The following is a 20,504-nucleotide window of genomic DNA, read 5'->3' as shown; positions in this document are numbered from 1 at the left end:
CTTATGTATTTCTACTCTTAGAAAGCAGAGATAATTTTTTTGTCTTGTTGTTACTACTATAACTATTATTTATCATTATTACCCTGGAAGAGTATCTAATACAAAGAAAGTACTCAGATATGCATTGCATGAGTATATGGCTTATTGCCAGATTTCTTACCCATTTCTCCTTCCCTAAAGTCAGTTTATCACAGCAGATGTATGATTAACTGTAAAAAAAATCAAAACTATAAAAAATTCCAACAGTTTCACTGTACTAACTACAACCTTGGAGTCTTCACCTCCTATATTATTAAGACTATTTTTAAATCAATGTACATTTATTGAACCTAATACATGTTAGACATTATTCTGGGTCTAGTGTTCAAAGATAAATACAACATAATACCTGTCCTCAATAACATACATTACAATGGGAGATGATAATTAGACAGATTACAATGATTACAACAATACAAAGAAATTTTTTATGATAGTTTTGGACCAGGAGTCATAGAATTGACACTTTCAACTATAATAATGAAGGCAAAGTCAAACAATTGAAGTTAAGTTTGTCTAGATTTAGCAGAAGAATAATAGGTTTAAATTGTGCTGAGTAATTCACAGAATCACTGTGGAGACCAGAAAACCAAAGTCGGAAAATGAGCTGAAACAAAGGATGCCTAGGCTTTCATGACCAAAGCCCCCACAGTGCCACAGAACCAGGGGCACTGCTGGGCTACTCCTGGGCGTGAGAAGTCGGAGACTGTACTACTGCTGCCCACTCACGCTGGAGACCACAGCCGCCTGAAACATGGGCATCGCTGCTGCTGCTCTGAACACAGCGGGTTTCCCATTGTTCTTGCTTCTTCATGTCCCTAGTTCTTGATCTGTCTAGGGTAGCTATTATTAGCCACAGCTGGGTTATATGGCTGGGCCTTCGCTTCAAGGGAGGTAGGGAATATGAATATCTGACCCTTTTAGCTCTACAGTGCTATGCAGGCTTTTTCTCTCACCAAGACGTGTGAAACTGATCATTCTCCATGCATTTATTTGTAGAAATGGACTAACAATGTGCTGTTAAAAAAAAAGACCGATGTACCCACCACACTCCAAATTTAGACCATGAAGGAAGCTAAGTCAGAGATAGCTTTTCCCAAGGTGTTGTTTAGGAAAAATACAATAAATGGGAGTTAGCTGGCAGTCCAAGCAGGAAGCAAAACATTTGCAAAGACACAGAATATCCTGACACCCACAGCAGTTTGACCATGGTGGGGTAGAGAATGCATGTAAGGGGCTTGTGGTTGGGATTGAGGAGGATATGGGTAGTATGGGAGTGAGATTGATGATGAAAGCAGACACTGGGTCAGAAAGACCTACATTCCACACTGGACACCTTTCACTTGATCCTTTGGGAAAGGAAAACTAGGAACAGATGACAAAATGGCTTTATCTGTATGTTAGAAAGATTACTGCCACAGATAAGTGGATCCTATATTGGAGAGGCTAATCTGGAGGCTTGGAGACCAAGGTGAACAAAATGAAGCACCCAAGTAAAGCAACTGCAATGCTGATGGGGATCAGAGGACACACTCAAGTTTTGCTAACAAGTTTAGCATAGGTTAAATCTAAAATATTGTGCTAGTCGCGGAGAGTCAAAAAAATAAAAGTTAAGCATAATGCCTTTTCTTGAGGAACTTAGCATTTAGTTTTAAGCACAACTAAAGATAAATGATATGAGGATACTTGTGATTTTGTGTTTTGAAACTAAGCCCTTGAATATTTAATACACATATATAAACTGGGGCCACTGGACACTTCATTCAAGAAACACTCCAACTAGATATTAAAATATTTCATAGTTCTCTAATATTCACCATGACATAGACAGAGGTAAAGAATAAAGAAAACTCTTCAAATTCAACATAGATGGTGGTATTGGGAATTATAGCCCTGTTGCATCATATTGCTTTAATTTTGTGTGGGGATAGTAAGAGGCAAGAATGGGATAGATTCAGGATGAGGGCAACTATAACAAACCGTAGCAAACAGATCTAGAATGTATTTTTGACCCACATGTCACAAAATTATTTATCATAAAAAGTATTTATAAGTACTTTCTTTACATTATTTTTTCTAAAAGGTGAAGAGAAAAATACAAATTTTTCTACTCTCCTTCCCTTAACAATTATTTATGGAATGCCTCCCATATGCCCAAAATTAGGCTACATGACAGTCACAAGGCAAAGTCCTTGACCTCATAAAGGTTACAGCAAAGCAAGGAAGACTGACATTTAGCACAATGAAAGAGAACATTGCATCTGTGAAGACAGAGAGGCAAACAATTCTTTAATGAGAAGAGAATCTTTTTTCTTAAATATATTTTACTGATTTTTCACAGAGAGGAAAGGAGAGAGATAGAGAGTTAGAAACATCGATGAGAGAGATATATCGATCAGCTGCCTCCTGCACATCTCCCACTGGGGATGTGCCTGCAACCCAGGTACATGCCCTTGACTGGAATCGAACCTCAGACCCTTCAGTCCGCAGGCCGACACTCTATCCACTGAGCCAAACCGGATTCGGCAAGAGAAGAGAATCTTTTAATGAGCAAATCCAACTAGTTCCTGAGGTCTAACTTAAAAAAAAACAAACAAAAAAAAAAACTGAGGCTAAAAAATAGTTACTAATAGTCTAGACTTCACCTAAGGAAAGAGTAATCTAGGGCAAGATAAAGTGATAAATAAAAGGAAGTCCTGGAGTTTATCTGAATAATGATGAAGTTTACTTTGTAAGACCAATTGAAATAACTCTATTATGTGATTGGCAGGAAATAATGAAAGAATGCTTCAATTATTCTCCCAGGCTTTGAAAAGCTGACATGTGTCATGATATCATAAAAGTAACAAATCATTCCTTTTTGTGAAGTAATATTCATGGAATTCTTCTGAAAATTGTCTGACAAACTGTAAGTGTCAAATATAATTTCCTTACTATTATAATCCTTGAACCCAATTTGGTTCAAAACATCTGGAATATATTAGTGACATATGCTATCAAAAGCATTTACTTTGACCCTCACTTAGAAAAAGGAGTCTTTATGTCTAATTTAGACTATTGAGGTTACTACATTGACCTGAATTTAAAGCATGTTGGGGATGAATATTCTCTCATCCTCTGCAATATTAAGCAATAAATTGCTTTTGGTGATATTGCATGTGCATCCATTCAAATAAACAGGGTAATTTATGCAAATATAACTGTTCTACAAAAACCTCATCCTCTGAGAAAATCGTGTTACAGTCCTCTCTGAAAGTTCAACAAGGCGCAACATTCTTACATATTTAAATTTCCCATGACTTTCCATGAGAGAAGAATTAGATGCTTCCTTGGAGAGTTTAGAGAAATTGTAGGTAGGCCTCCATGTTCCAAACAAATTAGATGGCCCCCAATGAAGGATGGCTTCTTTTCTCTGACATCATTGTCTTGATTTGTCTATCTGAGTTTGATAAAGCAGAACTCACTTGTGACTTGTGTGCATGGTGGGGACACTTCAAGCTACGGTTTTACAAGCAGCCATTGTTTAAAAACTTAAGTGAAAAGTAAAATTTGGAACTTTTAGAGATGTATAAAGGAGACGACTAACAATCTTCAAAGTCAAACTGTCCAGAAAGAATGGAAGTAACTTCTTCAAGCCTGCCAGCAGTACATAGAGGCACCATCATTGAGCTTATGTGATCTCTCTCTCTCTCTCTCTCTCTCTCTCTCCCTCTCCCTCTCTCTCTCTATTTCTGCCTTCCTCTTTCTCTAAAATAAATAAAAACATACGTAACACACACACACACACACACACACCACGTACATAGGACAATGCGAATAGTTCACTTTCTTTTCTTCTTATGCTTCTTATATGATGAAAGCTTATTAATTTAGAATGACTCAGATATTATATATATATATTTATTTCTATGTATTGATATGTAAATAACCTTGTAGTTATAATAAAAGCTAATGTCAAGTTATTTTCAAACTCAAACACTAACTCTACTGATTTATAGGGAACTGGTGTGAGGCACTAATCATCAGCTAGCCCTGGGTGTTAAGTGCTTCTCTGTGCATGACCTTATTTATTATACTACTGGAGGAAGTAGGCATCATTACTCTCATTCTCTATGTGAGGAATCAGGCTTGAAAAGTTAAATAGTGTGCCCAAAGTTTTACAGCACAAAAGTGATGGAGCCCGTTACTCAAATTCAGGTCTTTCTTGACACCATAGGACTTGTTTATCTCTCCATGTATATTTAAATCTTCCATGACTACACATGAGACAAGAACCACTGAGGTTTTCTGAGACAGTTTAAAGAAACTGTATGCAGGCCTCCATGTTCCAAACAAATTAGATGGCCCCCTGTTGAAGGATAACTTTTTCCCTGACACCACTGTCTTCAATTGTCCTACCAGACTTTGAGAAAGGAGAGCCACAGCGCGTGCTTATCTCCACGACACACTGCCTCTCCTACACATACACATGGCATCATATCTTTCTCGAGAGTCAGGTTCCATAGTCAGCAGGCAAAGGGAAAATGTAAACATTTAAAATTTCCTTGAAGAGTCTCTAAAATTCCCAGAAATTCCAGTAGAGTATATTTTTCTTTTCCTTTAAATCTGAATTAGGCTATGTTGCTGTTTCTTTGACTGAACATCAGAGGAAGTAGTTGGATCTTTCAGGGGTCATAGAATCAGAGTATGTATCTCTATATACTAGAGCAGCCGTGGGCAAACTACGGCCTGCGGGCCGGATACAGAACGTTTGAAATGAATAAAATTAAAAAAAAACAAAAACCACCGTACCCTTTTATGTAATGATGTTTACTTTGAATTTATATTAGTTCACACAAACACTCCATCCATGCTTTTGTTCCGGCCCTCCGGTCCAGTTTAAGAACCCATTGTGGCCCTCGAGTCACCCCTGTACTAGAGTCATCTTTTCGGTAGCAAGGTGCTCCCATTATGAGAGACCCACAAAAGCAAAACTGACTAATGAAACAATAGATCACGTTTCCCACCTCAGGTTTTCCCTAAGTAATACACACACTGAGTGAGTAACTTACCACACGCCATTTACATTGTAATTTTCACATCTTTTCTGTATGCATTTCCACTTTTTCTCTTGGGGAGGGCGGGGGTGCGCAAGGGTGTTTGCTAAGCAATAAGGGAATTCATTTAAACAAACTGCACATAGGATATGGTTCCAATGATATGTATTATAAACACACACCAAGTATCCTAATACTTAGAGGAGAAGAGGAAGTGATCTGCCTGGCATTTCCTGGGCCCTCCCTGCCCCCTGCATTCCAGCAGCTGGCCTTACAGTTACTCTCATCCTCAAGGGAGAGGCTCTTCTACTAAAAGCTTATTTCCACAATGGCTGCCAATGAAACAGTCCTTACTTTTGAGCAGCATCATCTCAATGTAAGATTAACTAAACATAAAAGCTGGGGAATTCAGCCCATGTGACAAAGACTTTGTCCTTTTTGGCAGAGTCATTACATAATGGACTCTGGTTTTATAGCTTGAGTTTTCACCAAGGGACAACCGGAAAAAACAACCATATAACATCCACCACTGACCTGTCTACAGACAGGTCTATCTCAGTCTGTTAAAAAAGACACAGAGAAAACAACTGTCTTGATCCTGTGCTTGACTGAAAAATTAACATAATTTCCATCTTGTGAGCACTGTCAATTTTGTTAAAAATGTGTCGTGCTTTTTGCTTTGACCGGTACAAAGTTCAGCATTAAATGGGAGAGCCATTTGCAGCAACAGAGCAAGAAGGTATCTGAACTTTACTTCAGAGCTTCAGATGATTATTTTCTCTTCATCATGTCTTATCTGTTGGCATTTATGTTCATATTTCTAAGACAACCTCTAGCCTTACTTTGGTCAAAGCAGGATTCAAGGAACCAAGAAAAAATAAAAGTATTGGTTATCAAAAATGACTAGGCATCCTTTTAGGGCTTCATTAAGGCAATTATTGGAGTGGTACAAATCTCAGCATAACACTAAGCCAGAGTTAAGATATCTTTTCTAATCAGAAAGTTTCTCACTGAATAAACAAAATATTTCCCTTATAAACACAGCAGTTGGGACTACCATAGTAAATGAGACAGACAAGGTCTCCTCTAGAGTCTAGCGGACAATAAAGCAATAACAGCAAGTTAGACTAACATGGGACAAGTGCTGTGGGAGAAGACACTGGAAACACAAGGCCATGCCAGTGGAACCAATGAATTGGCATGTGTTTGTTTATTTGAACTTAGAAATGACTTTCGGGATGAGGCCTATTCATACTTCGGAGCCACCCAGTCATCAAAGATGTTAAGAGTGAGAGTATTCAGTGAGAAGGAAGAACCTAAGAAGTGAATGTTTGCAATTGGAGCTAATGATGAGGCACTGAGTTAAAATCATGGGATTTACAAGCAAGTCCTGACTCCCTTCTTTCAGTAGCCATACCCTGAACCATTGTCTACGTAAGTATATCTTCAGTCTGATAGTCCAACATCACAGCCAGGACTTCGGAATTTATGACATAGTATCCTCATTGAAAGGACCTCTGTTTCTATTGCCTTGCTTGTCTGCCTTTACTGTTAGTTAACTATTCTGATCAATAACAATTGGGAGGAGATAAAATTTTTACACATTAAACTGAGAACCTGATTTTAGCATAAGACCTATACAGGAATATTAAATATATACACACACACACTGATCCAATATTTCCAAGTGGGGAAGTCTGAATATTTATCATCAGGATTCCTAAGTGTGACGATTTTGTCTCATTTTTTCAAAATCGCCCAATGGAAGACCACTGGCCAAACATTTGAGCCCATTATTTCCAATTTGAGCTAAATAAACATAAACAATCTTCTTTAACTGTTACTTAATACAGATGTCTTTCTCAATATAATCTAATACTTCAAAGACTATTTATCTAAATAATTTATTTGATTTTGTTTTGACCAAGTCAGCCAGAGCCATCACTGTTATTCATCTCCAAAGCAAAGTGGTGCCATGATTGGGTTCTCATAATTCTAAACAATTCTCCCATCATTAGAGAGGAACAGAGGAAGAAAGTATGCATTGAGAAGTACATTTAGCCACATTTTCTCAGGTTCCCAAATATAAGCAGTAATCCACACTATTATCCATTACACAGAAGTAAGATATTGATTTTGGAAACTATTTTCTTCTCTGCATCACTTCCACTAATACTTTAAGTGACTTAAGTTTCACACTTTTGAAAATATTCTCTTCAAAAACAACAAAGACTTTGCAGATCTGCTTCACAGGCCGTGGGGAATGTGAGAGTAGGTATATGGCGATTATCTATAGTGTTGGTTTAATAAAGACTGAAAAGAACCCTGTAAGCCACAGAAATGTGAAGAGGGTCATCTTAATCATTGCAATCTCTTCCTACCTGCCTCTTTGGAAATCTGCGTGAAGGATTCCACACCTTTCTCTCCGTAACTTCCTTCAGATGCGAGAGTAGACACGTAATTCCAGCCTAGGGCCTTCACAATGTCTACCATGGCCTGGGCTTGGAAGGAGTCAGGTGGGACCACGCGGGAGAAGAAGTCATAGCGCCGGTCGTCACTTAACTCAGGTGCCGTTGATGCATAACTAATCTGGGGGATCTGAAAAGACAAGAAAGCACCACATGAGAGCAAACCACCAGGATGTGAGAAGCTCATTTACACTGACAACAATTTTCCCCAAATACAGAACTTGAGTTCCAAAGAGGATGTGTGTGTTGCCAACCCTGACTCAAAGTCCACACCCAGTGAGAAAGTCACCTGGTGGGTCCTTACCTGAGTAATTCCTCAATTAGAGAGCTAGTGAGGTGGAGGGGAAATAAAAAATGGATTTGCTCTTGATAAGATGTGATTTCAAAGTTTAATGTGGTTTTTTTCGATTAGTATTTACTTTCGTGAAGCTATTTCACCTCAATGACTTAGTTGCATCATCAGTATACGATTGTTTTGAGGGGCAAGGATACAAATGTGCGTTGCTTACCAGCGGTTCTCAACTTGTGGGTCGCGAACAATGAAAATACATCCTGCATATCAGATATTTACATTACGATTCCTAACAGTAGCAAAATTACAGTTATGAAGTAGCCACGAAAATAATTTTATGGTTGGGGGTCACCACAACATGAGGAGTTGTATTAAAGGGTCACGGCATTAGGAAGGTTGAGAACCACTGGCTTAGATGCTTGTGACAGGGTGGGCACTTAATACATGGGGGTGATGATAATCAAAACAGAGAACAGCATGGGTTTCCTTACTAAGTTCACCCATTCCCCACAAGTGGATTCCCAAGTTCTTTGTAACATTTTATCACAAACATCGCCCTCAACATTCTAAGAACATATGTTTACATATCTCTATCATTGCTTTAGAAATAATATTTTATTCAACTCTTTATTATGTTCCACTCATGTTCTAAAGTTTTATATGCACTACCTTACCTAGCCATCAGTAAATATTCTTTACTATACTATATATATTATACTACACTCTGCTATTATTAACTCATTTTACCAAAGAGGAGATGAGACTTGAAAATAGAATATGACCTTATTTCAGGTCATAATGTTATAGGTCAGAGAGTAGTCCTCAAACATGAAACTGCCCAATGCAAATTTATGAACTCTTAACTATGATACTTAGATGAATTATTACTAAAATATTTTAATAATAAGCATAAAACAAGGAAGGACCATAGATTATTAGAGTCCAGGCCAATTTCTGTCCGTCCACAGCACTGACTACTGACACATTAAGTTATTTTACAGGTCACTCTCAGCTGTTGTTCAAACATTTTAATTAAATGCCATAGTAAAGCTTATATAAATACTAGAGGCCTGGTGCACAAAATTTGTGCATGGGAGAGGGGGTGTCCCTAAGCCAGGCCTGCACCCTCTCACAATCCCGGACCCCTCAGGAGATATCCAACTGTCGGTTTAGGCCCTATGGGATGGCCTAAACCGGTAGTCGGACATCCCTCTCACAATCTGGGACCACTGGCTCCTAACCACTCGCCTGCCTGCCTGCCTGATTGCCTCTAACCACTTGCCTGCCTGCCTCATAGCCCCCCTAACCACTAGCCTGCCTGCCTGACCCTAACTGCTTGCCTGCCTGCCTCATCATTCCTAACCACTCTGCCTGCCTGCCTGATTGCCCCTGCCTCTGCCTGCCTGCCTGATTGCCCCTAACCACTTGCCTGCCTGACTAATCACCCCTAAACACTCGCTTGCCTGCCTGATCACCCCTAACTGCCTCTGCCTTGGCCCCCGCAGCTGTGGCTTCATCCGGAAGGACGTCCAGAGGTTTGTTCGGCTGTCTGGTCTAATTAGCATATTATGCTTTTATTATTATAGATATTCATAGACTGAGTTCCCTATGTTTCATTTATAGTTCTGAGGTTATAAATTTTAGAAAAAGAAAATACCAACTGAATAAAGGCTTTGGGCAGAAAAATAAAAGTAAAGAAGAAGTGAGGGAGGGAGGGAAAGAAGGAGGGAGGGGAAAGAGAGGTGGAGAGAGACCTTTTCTTACAAGAAATAAAAAGGAAAGAAGCCAAGCATATCAACACATTTACATCAATTTCAACTTGTGGAAATGGGAAAGCTTCATGCAATTGCACAGCTGTCTTTCCTGCCAAAATCCCTTTCTACGTTTGAAAGAGTGATAAAGATACACTCAGCCCTCTGCTTGAATCTGCATTTATGTAGCTGCTGCAAAATATCAGAATTGTAAAGTGCCCCAATGCAAATGCATTTTCAAAACTGCGCCCCAAATTTCAGTAATGAAAACCCTGGGGAAGCAGCTTTCTTTCCTCAGTTCCATGCACCCTTTGAAAACGGGCCCTATCTGTGGTCCATCCTTCCTACTACAAACAAGAAATAGCTCCTCGCTTAAGACTCATTATGTCCCTTTAGGGTCATATAAACACCCTATATCCAGTGAGACTTAAGTGATGCTAGACTAAGGAATGAAAGACTGACTGGATTTCATTTCTAAACTAAAAATGCATATTGAGGCTATAAGAATATCCCTCCTAGAATTAGGGATGAAGGACTGGAAGAATGTATGTAACCTTACATGCGTTGCTGTGCACTTATTTAGCTATGATGCTGCATACTTAGTTACTTGGTTTCAAACTAATGTTTAAGCCTATGGAGTAATTATTTTGAAGTGTGTGTTGTAACTAGTACCTACAACTGACCAAATTATTATTAGTCATCTTTAGTGATTAACTTCCACACTCTCCTTGATCTCTGACTGTACTTCCTTTTTCTTACCAGTCTCCTATGGAAATGCAGAATTGATCTTTTGATGAAGATAACTTAGTATAATAAAACTTCAACTATAGAAAAATAAATGTTCCATATCTTTGAATCTTCCTTTTTCCAATTTAAAAAACAGCTGTAATCTTCATAAGACTAAATTTTCATCTTATTTTATTATTCTTTACTCTTACATCATTAACTTTTGCCTATCACACAAAAATGGTGCTATTGATGAGTATCAAATAGAATTAAAAACATCTATAAGCCATCATATTTGTTTACAGTTTAGACTTTTATTTAGAAAAATAATAATATACATTATTTTTTAAAAATTAAAGAAACAAAACAAGAAAATAACTTAATGCCTTTATCCCTATTAACATTTGCTATACTGCTTTATCATTTTTGTGTGCATGAGGGTATGCACATAAATGTTACTAAGCAAAAAAACATGAGTCTTGCCCTGCTGGCATGGCTCAATGGTTGAGCATCTACCTATGAACTAGGATGTCATGGTTTCATTCCTGGTCAGGCACATGCCCAGGTTGTGGGCTCGATCCCCTGTATGAGGTGTATAGGAGGCAGCTGATCAATGATTTTCCCTCATCTTTGATGTTACCATCTCTCTCTCCCTTTCCCTTCACCTCTGAAATCAATAAAAATATTTTTAACATGAATCTTAATCTCTTCTTCCCTTCCCTAGTTTCATTTCTCTTTCTCTCACTTCCTAGTTGCATAATATTCTACTAACTAAGCCTAAGATAAACCTAATCTTCATTGTTAAATGTTTAAACATATTTCAAGTTTCCATTACCACTAGAAGTTAAAAAAAAATATTCTGACAGTTGATTCAAGTCCTTGTGGACATAAATGACTATTTTCTTAGATTACTGGTGAAGATTCTCCCTCACCAAAGTGACAGAAATAAATCAGGTTGACACTTAAATATTTCCCTATATGAAAATTACTTGAGGTTGTACTATAAGGCAAAGCAAACATCTATATATATATATTTTTCCCACATGGTTAACTACTTGCCCCAGCACCATATATTAAATACTCATTATATACTGATAGGAAAGGCCATCTTTTGTCACATATGAAAGCCTTTAACTATCCTTGAGTCTCGGGGTGTATTCTCTACTATTTCACTTGTCTGTGACCAAGTATTGGGTCAGTGTTGTACTATTTTCATTTATATAAACTTAGAATGTTTAGGGCTAGATTAATTAGAACACCTTCTCTCTTCATAACTGTTCTTTCGAAAAGGACCATGGGTAATCATACATGTTTAACTTTTCAGCTGAACTTTAGCACAAATGTTTCAATTTAGCATAATAATGTTCCATTAAGATTATGATGAGAATTTCGTTATATATATATATATATATATATGTGTGTTTTGATACATTTATAATGTTTTATTTCCCCCATGGGAAAATATTTTTCACCCATTCCATTATTCATTTTTTTCTCATAGTAAAATTTTATCATTGTCTCCATATGGGTGACATTATTTCTAGATAATTATTATTTTTATTACATTATGAATGATATCAAATTTTCATTTTATTTTTATATGTTGCTGTTATGTAGGAATCTATTAATATTGTATATTTAGTTTATGACTTACAACCTTGTTAAAATTGATATTAGTTCGAATAGCTTTCAGTTTATTTTCTTGGGATTTATAGGTAAGCAAGCCACATTATAAGACTTAATTTAGTTTTCTTCTCTAACTAGATTAGCTAGAATTTACAGGAAAATAAGAATGATAGTAATGGAAATAGTTTGTCTTTTTCCTATTTCTCTACAATAAGCATTTAAAATCAACTAACGTTTACTCTAATTTCTTATCTTAAAATGCATAGTCAAATTAAGATGAGTATCTTCAAATAGCTGAAAAATTACCATCCTTCAAAGATTATCTTTTGCAAACAAAAATCTCAGTTTTTCCGATTATTTCTCCTAAGACATGAATCAGGTGATGACAAGATGAAAAATCAGTTTCAAGGAATCAAGGTTTTGAAACATAGTAGTTCTCACATCTTGGTCATCATTTAAAAGTTATGTAGCAGTCAACTACCCTCTTTTTAAACATTGAGAAACAAATGGAACAAAAACAGCAAGACCATCATTCTTCAAGTCATCAGGTACAACATGTGCCAATCCGATATCCCATTCTTAAAACAGGGGGAAGGGGGGAGCCCAATTCACACTGTTTCTAATTAACCTTTAAGATATTTATGTATGATTAAGGCCCTAAGAATTCCTGTAAATCTAAGAGAAAGAAGACTAGGGGAAAACCGATTTCAAGAATAATTAACTTATATCCTCTACATCTTGTAAAAACTTTCAAGTCTCACCAATGCAAGTTATTGTGGGGACTGAATTCTTCTGATGGACTGAAAATAAATAAATAATCATCACAAGTAAAACTATATCGAATTAGTGGCACACACCAGTCACTAGGAGGAGCTCAAGGCCCTCTCCTGACCTTGCCCAAGTTAGCCCTGGAAAGCATGAGTTTAAGGTCAGTTGATCAGTTCTTCTGGAACATAGCAGTTTTCTACTGTAACAAGTGTCACAACATGTCATTAAACATGTAAAACTATATGTTTATTATTCTTTCCTTTCTGGGAGACTACTTCCCCTTGTGGAGAGCAATTACCTTATTCATCATTTTATCACCACTGGATAGCACTGTACCCAGGGCAGAACAGGAGCCTGATCAGTATGTGTTGAATGAAAAAATAAGCCCGTAAATGAATGAATGGAATAACCCTGAGAAAACAGAATCCCTTACATACATAGTTTGGCTTCCACAGCACTTGGAAGTCACCCCTGTCCTGGGCAGGCAGCTCTAGGCAGGGTAGCAAACACTTTTTCTCGTCCTTTCTCTACCTTGGCATGAGTTTCCCTGGGATTTCCTTCCTCGTCACTGAGATGTAGGACAAGTTGACATTAGATGAGGCTTCAAAACTAAAGGGACCTAGGGAGTCATTTAGGCTTCTCACTCTTATTTCTCCAAGGCCTGAGACCTAGCACTCCAGGCAACATATACCACCATGCCCAGAATTCAGTCTAAGGCAGGGGTGGGCAAACTTTTTGACTCGAGAGCCACAATGGGTTCTTAGACTGGACTGGAGGGCCGGAACAAAAGCATGGATGGAGTGTTTGTGTGAACTGATATAAATTCAAAGTAAACATCATTACATAAAAGGGTACGGTCTTTTTTATTTTTAGTTTGATTCATTTCAAACTACGTGGGCCGTAGTTTGCCCATGGCTGGTCTAAGGCTTCAAGACATCCTTGGATTTCTCATTTTAAACAGGGTGATTCTGCCCTGCTGTCTCCATAGCTTTTCTCCCATCTGGAACCAGGCTTGGCTATCAGATGCAAGATGGAATTAGTATCCTCAGTTCTAGGTAAATGACTTTACTTTATGTTAACACTAGAGGCCTGATGCATGAAATTCGTGCAAGGGATTTGGTCCTGGCTTCATCAGGAAGGTCTTCCAGAAGGCCGTTTGGCCGTTCGGTCTAATTAATATATTATGCATTTATTATTATAGATTGTCATTACCAAATCAAAATAGAAAGAAAAAGGAAAGAGAATCTAAAGAAAATAATTCTGTAATTTCTAATATATACAAAATCAAATATTATCAGTATGTGATGGAATTTTCATTTCCCAAGCATGGTCAAGACCAAACGCTTCTAAATTTAATTTCATCTTATAATCACTACAGTCAAACACTATGCTGAGGGATCTCATGAGCTTGGAAACACACCCATTTAGCCATCATCTTTGTGTCAAAATAACTGAAGACCCAAGTCTAGATGTGGACTAGATTACAGTAATCATAAATATTTTAAAAATCCCCACTACTCCACACAAACTTGATTCTAATAAACATAAATTTCTAAATATTTATAAAAAGAAGAAATCAATTATTTAGAAAAAAATGAAAGATCTGAAATTGGTTTCATGTATTTTGAGCTTCTTTCCCTTGATAGCACAAAGGCTGTACCTATGACAAGGTCAGTCACCTGGGAACTTCTAATTTCTGGAAAGGTGCAGGGGAGCTCTGGGTCCATGTTCAGGGGACTTTGCATGGCCAGGAAAGGCAACGCAAAAAGTACTGACACTTGTTCCGGAGGGCAGTTCCCACAAAACTTGCAAAAGGCAATTTTTGGAAGTATCATGTGCAATTAAGACAATGCTTTGGTGTACCTGTGGAGATATTAATGAACTCCCGTGGGGCATTATTAAGTTCACAGTTAGCAGTAATTTCACTCTTAGTTCTTATTAAGCTTTATTGATATGGATCCCTAAAACAGGGAAATGGCCGAATAACCCTTTCAGGATCATTCTTTGGAGCATCATTCTCTCCGATTTTTACGTGTCTGTTTCCTAAATTAACATCTCTGCTCATATGAGGATGGCTAGATTTTAACTCTAATTTTTGGTAGCATTTGTTTATCTCAAAGTACTGAGTAAAGATCTTCAATTAGGTTAAAATCTAGAGTTTCACTCAAGTTAAACTACTCATGACTGAGATTACCATCAAGTATTGCAACTCTTTTTCCTTTGTCTTTGCATTTGTGTGTATATCTAGTAAAAGCGCAGAGGCCTCTGTAGATGGAGAAATACCTCCATCCATATCTCCAGAGCATTCGATGACAAAGTACAATACAGACCTTGCCCTCCCAAAAGGAGGACACAGAAATCATTAGCATATACTTTTCTAGAGGAGCAGAAAGATGAAAAGAAGGAAAATTATTTGGATGAACCTTTCAGGGTCCTTGATAATCCTACATGTCTATGAATTATCTCTGGCCAGTCTCCCTCAAAACCACCATGTCTTAAGAAACAAAAAGTAATTGAAGTGGTTTTTAAAAATATTTCTCATGTTTGTTAAATATGATCCTAGATCTCTCTCTCTCAGGCCCCCAGAACCAGAGTGTACGCCTTGAAGTTTCCTTTACCAAACATTAATGCACGACTTCTGAGATATCCCACTAGCAATAAAAATTCCAAATCCCTGTAAAGCGGGGTTTCCTGACCGTAGGACCACTGACACGTGAAGTCAGCTAATCCTACGTTGTGGTAGGATGCTTAGCAGCATCCCTGACTTCTGGCACCAGATGCCAGAAGCAAGTCCTGCAGCTGTCACAGTCAACTTGACTGCACACAATGCAAAATACCCGTGGGTCGCGGTGGGGTGGGGATGTGAAATCACCAGGGCTGAGAATCACTGGGCTAGAGGTGTCTGTAAGAGCACAGCTGCAGTCAGAGCTCCGTGTTCACATCCCAAAGTGTCAATGAAAGGAACCCCTCTATACCATTCATGGTTTCCATATTTTCTCTAGACTTTCCATGTTTTCCTTTCCACTGGCCAAGCTTTCCCAGTTATCAAAGCTCTCAGGAGAGCGCCCGGCGACAATGCTGCCCAGATGCTCAGCCCTTTACCAGGGCACAGGCGGGAGCTTCTTCAGCTGAAGAAAGACTTTTTCCAGGAGAAACCGAAATTAAATCCGAACTTATTTTCTCTCTGAGAAGTGCTGCCACCTTTTTAAGTATGCTGTGGTCCCCAAATCTTCATTATTTAGGATGGTTGAAAAGGGAGAGTTAGAGTTCACTGAATATCGTGGTAGCCTGTGCGCTATGCCCTCTGTGAATTCCACTTTTCCAAGAGCGAGAGCACAACACAGTGCACGTAACAGGATTGCTACTGAGCGTGATGTAATCGCCGCTTAATGATTCAGAGGCCACTTCTGGGGCTGGTGGGGCTGCAGCATATCCATTCTCCTCGGATGAGGCTGCAGATATAGAAGTTCCGAAGACGAGGTCGAATCTGCACTGATCCTGTGACTCCCTGAAAGAGGCTTACTTGTTAAAAAAGTCTTTACTTAGTCTTTCACCCTTATCAAGGGGCGGGAAAGCAATGCTGCTTACTTGGGCTTTCATATGGCTCACATTTTGACTAAGCAAGCAGTTCCTGACTATTTGTTAGAACAAAAAGATGATTCATAAGATTTCTGCTTGATAATAATTTTCTACCATTTAATTCAGATAATACAATATTACTCGAGTAGTGTATCACCCGCTTTTTAAAAATCTATACAATTTAATACAATAAATGTGATAATTAATGAGGAACCAACTTTAGATGATAGGATAATCTAATACACACACACAGAGAGAGAGAGATAGATACTATGAAGAAAACAAAACAGTTTAAAAAGAGAATGACTTAGATGGTACTGTAGATAAGGTACCAAGTAAAATATACACACAAAACATTCAATCTATTCCTAAATATATCTGTAATTTACCACACCACCTTTAATTCTGTAGGACAAATTTATTTACTTCTCTGTGGCCTTTTCTTGCTTTGTATAGGTCTGAAATACCTACTTCATACCTTTGCTTATTTAATTTCTAGCAGTATTTCTTAAATATAGATACTTTTGGCCACAGGTAACATATTACTCAATTAATAGTGACTTAGATAACAAAATCACTAAATAAATCTGGATATAGCTGCTTTCCAGGTTGGTTTGGTGACTTGACAATGCAGGGGCATTGGTTTGTTTCTCTGAAGTTCTCTCAGCTCTTGTCTCAGACTCAGAGGCGGTTCCCAGTGCTCTCATCATGCATCACCTGGCATCATTAAAATGGAAAGGCAGGGGTAGGGGGCTCTATAAACAAAGGCTTTCTCTTCTCATCTAGTTGGCTTTTAATCCAGAAGGAATTCTGTTTTTCTAAAATGTTCTACTCCTCATCATATTTCTCTGACATCTCATTGGCTGGAATTGTGTCCCATGATCTTCCCTTCTCCAAACACTGGCAAAAATAAACAAGACTGCCATGATTAGCTTATGATCCAACCTCTGAGGATGGATGCCCAGATGCCCGAAAAAAAATCTAGGTTCTCTGGGAGGGACCAAGGCAGGTAAGTAAATGGTCATTTGGCAGATAGCTAACTGGGTCTGCGCCGCAGCAACTATGTAGTCTCCATTGTGAATTAATAGTTTGACATGCTTGTAGGCATCTAAGAACTGCTTAAAGAATGCATAATTAACTCCAGGAGTGCACCCATGTGTTTTCACTAACCAAACTGGGGGAGGAGGGGCTATGTGGCTTTTACAAAGTATGTTTGGTCATAACCCTTCCCCTCTGGAATCTTTATTGTAGTCTTGTATAATTATCATTCCCCCATAACCTGGGTGGGGAAAACTGTACTAAACAAATTACTGAAAGGTCACTGAGGAGGAAAAAAAACAATAACATTGGAATTTTGGAGGAGATATGACCAAGGGTGGTTTAAGCTACTTAGAAGATAGGAGGCAGATATCCCTTAGTAAAGATCCAAAGGAAGGAAAGCTTTTCTTGGGGTGGAGAGTGGTGGAAGCAAGTGCACAGAGTAACTAAGATGTGGGGTTTTGTTGAAGAAAGTAGAGAGACTTATATGGCTTGAGGATAGAACCCATAATTCCACTTGATTTATACCTAGAGAAAAGGATAGGGGGAGATGATAAAATAAAATAATACCTCTCTAAATAAATTGTTTCTTCTGATAGTATAACTACTCATACAGAATAATGAAACATACAAAATCTCCCTATCACCCAGTACTATGCTCTTGGAAGAATAGTTAGGTGATCCACAAACAGAAACCCTAAGAGTCACTAAGTCCCAAATATCTCCTGAGTAATAACAAATGAAGAGGCTCCTTCACTCTGATACCAGCACCACTCCACAAGGATTCAATTAGATAAAGTGTCATTGATTCTGCAACAAGGTCTCTGCCACAAAACGCTTTCATGGATTCATCTTGTCCCTGAAGCACCTGTTCCCTGCTGTTCCGGGATGTAAGGGATTGCTCTCTTTGTTGCTAAGGGCCCCCCTGCCTGCAGAGCACAGACCCTAGCCAGAGATGCTAAGCTGAGCATTTGTCTAGTTTTCTCTCTGTCTTCCTCCTAGTTCCTAGATGGGAATAGCACAGGAAAGAGAGAACAAATGGTAAAGCTTTGGGAAGGGTAGAGTCTTAGCCAGAGGTTTGAATATTAGTGAAGTTCATCCTGGATGAATAGATCTTGATATAATTGTGAAATATTTAAATTTACATGAAAGAGAACTGGAGACTGTGAGCCAGTAGAGTGCGAATGGGCTCTTCTTTCACCCTTTTCATTAGACCCTCCCCCCTTTTTTAGAAAGAAACCTTTTTTACCCATCTCTATTTTAGCTGGAGCTTTTGGGATCTAGAATCTAGAGTCTGTTCCTGGGTAAAATGTGTGTGAAAAAATACCTCCTGTAAAATCGCCCAGGTGTTTTTCAGGTTGAAGTAGCCTGCGGGGTCATCTTCACTGCACAATGTTGAAAATAACGATTTGTTCTGGAATTTCCCATTTTTAATATTCGTTCCCAACATCCTGCAAATTCCGCTGTCACATTCCCTGACACCATATCATCGTCCAATTACCACAACGGTGTCGTTTTTTACTTGTAATTGCATTTTTGGTTGACTACTTCCAGTGAAGATTGAGGGGGGAGAGAATGTCATTAGTGGCAGCACTGCAAGCTGTATTCTAACAAGATTGCTTCAGTAAAGATGTGGATATGCAGCTGCTAATCCCTTCATAATGCATGGGTTTCTAATCGAGGCAAGTCTTGGCCGGACTTGGACATTTGTCTCTTTTTATGATCTTACTAGAGGCCCGGTGCACGAATTTGTGCACAGGTGGGGTCCGGCCAGCCCACCCCGATGGGAGCCGATTGGGCAGGGCTGGCGGGGGTTAGGGAGTGCAGAAGGTTGGCCAGCAGGCCCTGGCCCCAATAGGGGTGGAGGAGGGCTGATTGGGGGCATGGGCTGCCCCCCGATCGGGCCAGTTGGCCGGCCACAGTACACATCTTAGTGACCAGTTGTTCCGGGCCCTTGGCTTTCATATATATACATCCCTTAGATGCCAGGTTTCAAGGACAAGGTATCACTAATGGTCAAGGATGGATGTTAGTGCTGATGGAGTCAGATCTCTACTTTTACAGAGAAAACAATGCTCAGAAAGGGAAATTAATTTACCAAAAGCTGCACTGTCATACTATTACCGAGGAACAATTAGAATCATGTCTTTTGATGAGACCCTACAGAGAAGTTTCCCGAAATCCATATTGTTCTAAGTGTTCAGTTCCTCTGCATATTATATTTCAAAATTAGCTTCATTTTTATTTTTAAGCAATATCAATTATAAAGTGGCTAGGTTGCAAAAATAGAAAACACAAAAAATAGTTGCTCAGAAATAGGTTTATTACTCTGTCACATAAAATAGGTAGCTAGTTAAATAGCCCAGAGTGGGCACAGCAGTGCCATGGTCACCTGAGACCCAGGTTCTTGGCATTCTCTGCTCTACCATCCTAGCATGTCAATTCCATCCTCAATGTCACTTAGCATCCCAGATGCTGCCAGAGTGCCATCAATTATGGACTCATTCCAGGTAGCAAGATGGGAGATGTGGAAAAAGGCAGGGACACATTTTCCAGTTGTTTGAAATCCTTCCAAGGCACCTTCTCTGCTTTGCACACAACAAAGCCACCTATATATCATTATCCCGTTCTCATGGTCACATCTAGTTGCAAAAAAAATATTTTTATATGTTTTATTGATTTTAGAGAGAGAAAATGGGAAGAGAGAAATAGAAACACCAATGAGGAGAGAAAAAATCAATTGCATGCCTCCTACATGCCCCCTACTGGGGATCAAGCCCCCAACCTGGGCATGTGCCCTGATGGGGAATTGAAACTGTGACCTCTTGGTTCATGGGTTGATGCTCAACCATTGAGCAACACTAGCCAGGCCAGAAAATAGTTTTGAAAAATGTATTATTTTAGCCATGTACATTGTTGCCCTCCCCCCTCCCCCAATAAAACTTAGGTCTACTACTAAGAAGAGAAAGAAATAGAAACAGAGTGGCCATCACCTGCTACAATCTTGAGGGATAGATAAGATTGGCCATGGACATCTCTAGGCCAGGGAATGGATAAGTAGATACAGTTGAAAATTTAGATGTGATTTAATCAATCTTTAAAACAATTGCCATCAAGGGAAAGAAGACATAGTCAGTGGTCAATACTCCCCTAGTCCCGTGGTTGGCAAACCGGTTCGCGA

General features: G+C 38.8%; 1 protein-coding gene across 2 annotated transcripts in view; it reads right to left on the bottom strand.

The window, feature by feature from the left end:
* GRM7 (glutamate receptor, metabotropic 7) overlaps window positions 1-20,504 on the bottom strand; it is a 758,177-nt gene that overhangs the window by 507,985 nt on the left and 229,688 nt on the right. For both annotated transcript variants that reach the window (XM_006758209.1, XM_006758212.1), the window contains exon 2: window positions 7,457-7,673. In XM_006758209.1, the coding sequence (XP_006758272.1) occupies window positions 7,457-7,673 (217 nt within the window). The remainder of the gene's footprint in view (window positions 1-7,456; window positions 7,674-20,504) is intronic.

This window comes from Myotis davidii, unplaced genomic scaffold, assembly GCF_000327345.1.
Source record: "Myotis davidii unplaced genomic scaffold, ASM32734v1 scaffold73, whole genome shotgun sequence".
In the NCBI taxonomy this organism is placed as follows: Eukaryota; Metazoa; Chordata; class Mammalia; order Chiroptera; family Vespertilionidae; genus Myotis; species Myotis davidii.
This window is presented reverse-complemented; position numbering and strand designations above follow the sequence as displayed.